The following is an 8,084-nucleotide window of genomic DNA, read 5'->3' as shown; positions in this document are numbered from 1 at the left end:
AATCAGGTTTTGCAGTGTAAATGATTGCCACTTAAAAAAACCTGGAGATTTCTTACCAAATCTCTCATCCTATTAAATTTCACCCCTTGAGTTTGTACGTACACGAGTGCCTCTGTTGCTTTGGATTACAAACACACACATACACACATATATTAAACACAGGCATCTTATCAAACTTGTAGTAATGAATATTTGACATTTCTATTAAGCAAATGAAGAAATAAAATCTTAATATTTGAATCAATGTTTTTTATAAGTTAAATGTGCAAAAATCTCTCGAGTCCTGGCTTCCTTTTGCCTGAATCTTTTTACACTGACCTGTTTTGTATTTTTTATTCTAAATCACTGTACAAAATGTATTTACCAACTGTTCAGCCTCATTTGTAGGTTAGTAGAATAGGATGTGTTTTTACATGTTTTTTTTATGTGTAATAATATTGTACTAGGCAGTATTATATGTAAATTTATTTATATTTATTCATTTGAACACAACTGTAAATTAAGCAGTCCATTATTTCTGTGAAGTGTCTTGGTTATTTTTTCTTTGTATGTTTAGTAAAGACCTCATTCAAAAATGGGGGCTACGCCAAATGGTCATAGTTTGTATTATTGCTTCTGTTATAGAAAATAATGCAATTATCTTTTGCACATGATAAACATCCATAGCTACTGTACATGTGGTAGCTAGATATGTTTCTAGTAAATGCTTCTACTACTCTTCCTGCTTCTACTACGCTTCTTTTTCATGTGTATGATTGCAGAATGACAATATTTATTAGACAATACCTTACAGACCATTATGTATTACACTTTCATCTGACTGTGCAGTCGACGACCCAATATGTGCCCTGAAAATCAATTTGCCACCTGACATTTATGACTCGATGGGCCTTATCCAGCGATGTGCATAAACACTGGGCATGTGACATGATGGTCTTTGCTGTTGCAAACAGGGTTATCTGCAGAATACTCCACCTTTGTACAATCTTGAGGAATATCTCATACATATTGAAGACATCTGACTTGATACCACTTGCCATGCTATATGAGCTGCCAATAGCCCTGCAAGATTGATATTTGCCCATAGTTTTAAAAGGACATACTCCTGTCATCATTCTCTGACTCCTTGTGCCACAATCATAAATGATATAGTACCCAAATGTCTGTGCAGACAGAGGGCAGGGCCGGACCAAGCCTAATTTTTTAGTGAAGATTTTGGCACCCTCACATTATATTGTGGGTGGAGCTACAATATGGGTGGGGTACTAATTGGCCCACTCACATAAAGCCAGATACACTATGAAGACAGATTTTTTTTAATCCTCAAACTTCTGATTGCATCCCCTTCCAACTGGTGCTCAACCCCCAAAGCCCTGAATACAGGTCCCATCTGCAGAACATGCCACGATGTATATATATATATATATATATATATATATATATATATATATATATAGGGCGCACCACCCAATAACCAAGAGTGCCCAACTTAGGTCACCCACCATGAATACAAGTGGCACCAAGTGCAGTACTAATCACTCTAAATAAACGTACTACTACTACTACTACTCTTGGATAATCAATAATTCTTACATATATATATATATATATATATATATGTATACACACACACACTTCATGCACACTCACAGTACAGACAGCATACACACACACACACACACACACACACACACACACAACATAAATACATATACATACACAAAGGCAAATCCAGGGCAAAATGACAGGGGGGCACCATGACAGGGGAAAGTGTGCGTGTGTGTGTGTGTGGCAGGAGAAAGAGAGAGAGCAGGGTAGAGAGACAGGAGACTGTTTTTGTTAAGACCCCCATATATTACTGTATCTTCTCCAAGGGGAGAAGTCGCAGCAGACCCCTTTGAGCTTCACAAGCAGCAGGATGGCATGCCATCCCGGCCAAGGCTTGATCCGATGTATCCTTAGTGCAGCACTAGTGGGGCTCTGATGCAATGCGCAAACATATATGGGACATCTTTTACACCAAGAATGGGGTGTATTTAAATGTCTAGGTAATTATCCAGGTTTCAATATACTGATCTGGGCTGCAGAGTATTCCACCTCTTGTGCTGAATGTATTTAAATGCCTAGGTAATTATTCAATCTGCACACTGCTTTGATATCAGAAAAACGTGTCATTGACAAGCTTCATTTTGCAAGTTAAATAGCAAATCTGTTGCATATGTGAAGAGAGGAACATCTTATAACTTCCGGTTACTACCGGTTTCTGGTAGACTTCCGGTGGGGGCCGGGGATGGTCGCATGCATGCGAGCTCCCATCCACCGGAGCTTCCATCCTCGGCCCCCCGAGAAGGGGCGCCACGGGGACTGGAGGACTGAGGATGAGGGAGGTGGATGGAGGGGGGAAGGAGAGGGCAGAGGAGAGGACCCATGACGTCTTGACAACCACCCACCCACCCCCAACCCCACCATGACCACCCATGCTGGCTCTCCCTCTAGGGAAGATGGCCTGTTGAGCCCACCTTCTGCTGTGAACAGCAGGATCAAGATGGCCCACAAATAGCTGCCTAGGAGCTGTGCACTCCGCCATATGTAAACCCCATGTCTCCCCTGTCTAGTACATTGCACAGCAAGCTGTAGCTGTACTGTCCCTACTGTACTGTACACCTACCTGGCTGTTGCGGCGACCAACGGCACCGCTGCTGGCTGCCTAGGCGCTGTGCAGCTTGGCGGGTATGTGTTCCCTGAGTGATAACTGTACTGTCTGCTTGTATTGTTGCTTGCCTGGCTGTTGCGGCGACCAGTGGCACCGCTGATGGCTGCCTAGGTGCTGTGCAGCTTGGTGGGTATATGTTCCCTGTGTCTATAATCCCCAGGGTACATCTAGCATATACCTGTACCTGTTTATGTAAGCCACTTTTATTACCATTCATTGTAGGGGGGGGGGGGGCAGGTACTGGGTGGGAAGAGTCTAATTTAGTGCACATGCATTTAAAGATCACTTCATAGGCTGTGGGCCATATAGTTGTGTGCATAATAGTTTTGATGTGCATAACTTTTAAAGTGCGGCATAATTTAAACATAACTCCAGCGTTCTACCAAAGTGAAATAGAAAGCCAGAAAACAACTCAGAAAACCAAAGGACTGCTTTGCTCAGTGAGTTCACTTCATACTCAGAACATACTACTCCTGGCTGCTTAATCTGGCTTTTCAGCCAGATCACCATTTTTACATCTACAAAAAACTTTTACTATCACTTTTAACGCTTGCACTTGCACTGTCAGCTGTACCTCTAATGATGTCACCTCTCCTGCTCTTCCATTGATAGTAGGTGTCCCCCAAGATTTTATTCTTGGTCCTCTCTGGGTGAGTTTATTTGCTCACTCAACTTCCACTATCACATCTATGCTGATAATACTGGAATATACATCTTGTCTCCTGATCTCTCTCCCTCTATCCACACTCATATCTCCAACTGTATCTCTGCTATCTACTCTTGGATGACCCAGCAATTATTTAGACTTAAAATATCAAAGACTAAGCTGATCTTCTTCCCACCCTCCTGCATAAAACCTGACAATCTCTCATCCTAACCTTTTGTTTATGCTCTCTTCTGTGTCACCCCTGTCTGTCTAACCCTCCCCTTAGAATGTAAGCTTTCACAAGCAGGGCCCTCTCTCCTCATGGACTTTTCTTAGAATATATATATATATATATATATATATATATATATATATATATAGACTTCTTGGGGATGAACGCAGCACTCCAGACTCGTTAATCTTCAAACATTTTTATTGAGACATACATAAAAACTTTGAAGATTAACGAGCCTGGAGTGCTGCGTTCATCCCCCAAGAAGTCTACATTAACCCTGGACGAAGGCACCCGACAAGTAACCAATATTGGAGGTTGTGCCCGGCCCTGCTGCAAGTATGTGTGTGTATATATATATATATATATATATATATATATATATATATATATATGCCATCCTAATGATTGCTTTAGTGTCCTGTCCCCTATAATAATAATGAAATGTAAGTTGTGATACTAATGGTGATGACAGTAGTATGGCCTTCCCTATGAAGATGGATAATTGACTTAGACAGGTGGATACTCCCATTAGCATAGGTAGTAGGGAACCGCATACGCAGATAATTCAGACTGAGATGTATTTCTATTTATATATTAAGTTCTCTTATTTTACTGTGGTATATCAGATTGAAAATTTGAGTTTTTTCGTTTTCTTTTATCCACGATTGCTTTCATGGAATTCTTAAGAGAACCAGAGAAGCACCATCATTTATACTGTATGTTCACGTAATCTTTTTATAATGAGATGTATTTTTTCTAGGCCACAACAGGGAATTGAGAAGTGTTGTCATATGGGTGTGTATCATGAAAGTGTTTGCTATTGTGGATTTCTGGCTCATTATTTTCTGTCCATTTCAGTGTTCCATATTGTCTTAATACAGGGCTCGACAAAACCCGGGGGCCAGGTCGCCATGGCGACCAGATTCTGCTTACTGGCGACCAGATTTGCCAGGAAGCAGAACCCCCGGGAAGAGTGGTGGCTTCATAGCAGCGGGCAGCGCAGTTCACAACTCTCCCGGCTGCCGGGAGATGGACAGGGAGAGGCAGGGAGCTGGCAGCAGCGTCTCTGTAAGCAGCGGGTCCCCGTGGCTGGTTATACTATCAACACTTACAGCAGCCTTGGGTGCCTGTTTCACACACGTAAAAAGATGGCGCCACAGTGGGTTATGTTCAATATAACAGCGAGCACGGCGGCAGAGCGGTGCAGAACTCTCCCGGCTGCCGCTGTATCAGACCAGGTCAGCAGCGCGCCTATTTTAAAGCTCAAGCACGGCTCCCGATTAGCTCGTATAATAGGCGCGCCGCGGACCTGCTCTGATGCAGCAACAGCCGGGAGAGTTCTGCACCGCTCTGCCGGGCTGCCACCGTGCTGGCTGTTATATTGAACATAACCCACTGCGGCACTATCTTTTTACATATCTCAAACGGGCACCCAAAGCTGCTGTAAGTGTTGATAGGATAGCAAGCCACGGGGACCCGCTGCTGCCAGCTCCCTGCCTCTCCCTGTCCATCTCCCGTGTTTTACCGGGCTGCCACTATGCTGGCTGTTGTATTGAACATTATAACCCACCATGGGGACCCGCTGCTTGCGCAAAGGGAGGCACCAGAGAACAGAGGCACCAGGTAACAGAGCCCCCCCCATATTTTTTTCTCAGTCTGCCCCTGCCTGGCATCAAGCCACAAACCTATAGCATTGACCATGTAGGTGAGCAGCACTGTGACATAATATGCCATGGGCATTATGGCATGTGGTAATATATGTAATGGGTGTTTGGTTTACCGTGGTGTTTGGTTTACCGTGTAATGGGCATTACGGTGTGTGCGGTATATGTAATGGGCATTATTGTGTGTGGTATAGTACGCAAAAGGTTTTTCAGTGTGTGGCATAATGTGTAATGGGCATTGTGGCATGTGGTGTAATGGGTATGTGACATGTGTAATAGGCATAATGGTGTCACTTTTTGGCGCACACTGTCACTATTTTTTTTCTGGCTCCTACATTTTCATCCTGGCTCCTAGATTTTTTAAAAATTTGTCAAGCCCTGTCTTAATATGTTGTACACTTTGCTTGAATTTTTGCATGGTCTGGTTGTCACCCCTATGTATCCTAGGAATGTGGTCATTAGGTCAACAGTCAAAATGTTGACCACTATTGTCCAATGGTGAAAAGGTCAACACATAAAGGGTTGACATACGTTGGGTCGACATGGTAAAAAGGTTGACATAATTATTTTTTTTAAACCGACTTGTTCATACTTTACCATCCCAGTTGGTATAGAGGGAGGAAAAATAGTGCACGAGGCACTGTGCCCAAAGCATGGCGTGTGCAGCGAGCCATACGGGTGGATGCGGTACACTTATACGTTGTCCATGTCGACAGACACAAAAAAGGGGGAAAACCTCACGTCGACCCTTTCCCATGCTGACCTTTTTCTTGTGTCGACATTTTTCATGTGTTGACCAATAGTGGTCGACCTTTTCACTGTCGACCTAACAAGCCGTATCCGTATCTTTTGGGGGCAGGAGCACTGTATACGGTAGACTATACCTGTGGAATTGCACATTTTGAAGCACGTTTTGCACCGGTTAGATCCTTTCATTATAGCATGTTTGAGACTTTGACATTTCCATACTGAGGACATGCCAGTGTCTTTGAATGGATTCACCAATTGGTTTATAATCCTGGCAAAAAGCTCCAGGCATCTAGGCATCTGTAGTATCAGTTACCTGTATCCTGTAAGAGGGTTTCCCCATATCATTGTGCTCAAATTACATGGTCCCGGTAGAGCCATCTTACTCATCAATATTATGAAACTCCAGCCTTCTATCTGGTAGTTGTATTGCAGAATACACTAAATGAATAAATCAAGACTACAAAATGTTTTCAATGGTAATATTTATGAAGAACAAGGCACCATTAACCAAGATGCAAAACAAATCCATTGTACAGTAGAACATTTTAGTACAATTTTGTATATTCATGTTTTCTAATTTTAGTTGGCAAGTCCTCCCGGTGGGGAAATAGATTATTAACATTCACAAAGTGGGAACATATTCCTGAGATCGAAGTGCTAACCTGGAAATTCCTGGGTATAATTTAGTATGTTCTCTGCACCGTCCACATCCCCTGTTCCTGTGATTTGTACCTTTATGGCTCTTTTCAGCCCCACATATTACTTTAGCACCATTAAATGACTATTGTTTTGCGTATATAAAATGTATTCTTTCATTTTTAGTACCTCCCACTAATGATTGAACAATTGATCTGGGGGTTCCGCAAAGGTCACATACTGTAAAGTAACAGAAATAGTGCAATGTAGAATAAAGCAGCTATACTGAACAATGTGCTTCAGTTTGTTTGTTTTTTGTGAAAAAGAATAAAAATGAAAACACAAAACATATGATGTGGGTAAATGCTGAAATAAACAGATTAAAATAGCCATGTGTTTTAGAATAGAGGGAGTGCTAACAGTAACATTTTGTGCCATATAACAGATATTTAGTGGTGTTTTTACTGTATCTTTTATTAAAGGCACTTATTGGCACAGTTTGCTAGTACTGAAGTTTTGAAGACCAAATCGGGACGGCAGCTGAAGGTTGCACGCTACACAAACTCTCAGCAGAGGACTTCTCCCAGACTCCATGTCAGCTGGCTGGAGGGTTCTCCATAGTTGATAAGAGTCTTGTAAGTTGTGCTCGCTGTGCAGGTGTGATCTGCTGGGTCATGTGGACAATGCAATCCATGGTTACTTCAGGGTTAGCTAGCACAAGACTGTGGAAAATAAACAGGGAGAAACTTAGCCATTATAGTTAAGCTATAACCAATATATTCGCTGCATAGATTTTTCCATTGACACAGATATCCAGCAATATCTGGGATTTTGTTGGAGGCAGGAAAAACAGCATCAGCTAATTGACAATTTTTCAAGGCTAAGATGCGAAAACACAGGGATCCTGGATAAGTTCCTGGGTTTTCTCTGGAAAATGTTTTGCCTTGAAAAAATCTTAAGCAAAAAAGAAACACCCCCCCCCCCCCCCCCACCCTGTGATTTTCGTATGGTCTTCTCCTAGCCTTCATAATCAGCCCCATGTGTAACACACTCACACACTCATACTGCTTTCACACTGCTTTGACACGGTTTTTGAATCGTTTCTTTAACCGGGTCAGAGCAAGTTTTACCCCTTTCACTGTTGTAAATGGTATATTACTGGTTAATTGCTGTTTTTGTACTTTTCACATTGAACCCGTTGTGAAAGGTACAACGGTAATTCACCAGTATACCACCCATTCCCTACCTGCCTGGTAGTAAGCAACGCATCCCCCCCCGCTAGTAAGCAGCACATCCCTTCCCCCATCCCCTCCACTGGTACTTGGCTGGCAGTGTGCAGGGATCCGGCAGCAGGGTCCGTTAGGCGAATGGGCAGTGTGTGGCAGGTCCATTAGGAGAATGGGAAGTCAGCGGCGGGGTCCCTGTGGCGGATGGGAACTA

General features: G+C 42.8%; 1 protein-coding gene across 8 annotated transcripts in view; it reads right to left on the bottom strand.

The window, feature by feature from the left end:
* Positions 1–6,473: 6,473 nt before the first annotated feature.
* Positions 6,474–8,084, bottom strand: part of ACACB (acetyl-CoA carboxylase beta) — a 136,474-nt gene continuing 134,863 nt past the window's right edge. For all 8 annotated transcript variants that reach the window (XM_083146030.1, XM_083146023.1, XM_083146044.1 and 5 more), the window contains one exon: positions 6,474–7,366. In XM_083146030.1, the coding sequence (XP_083002156.1) occupies positions 7,240–7,366 (127 nt within the window). In that variant the 3' untranslated portion in view covers positions 6,474–7,239. The remainder of the gene's footprint in view (positions 7,367–8,084) is intronic.

This window comes from Crinia signifera, chromosome 1, assembly GCF_055691185.1.
Source record: "Crinia signifera chromosome 1, ASM5569118v1, whole genome shotgun sequence".
In the NCBI taxonomy this organism is placed as follows: domain Eukaryota; kingdom Metazoa; phylum Chordata; class Amphibia; order Anura; family Myobatrachidae; genus Crinia; species Crinia signifera.
Note: the sequence above shows the minus strand (reverse complement) of the source record. Positions and strands in the feature narration are given on the sequence as shown.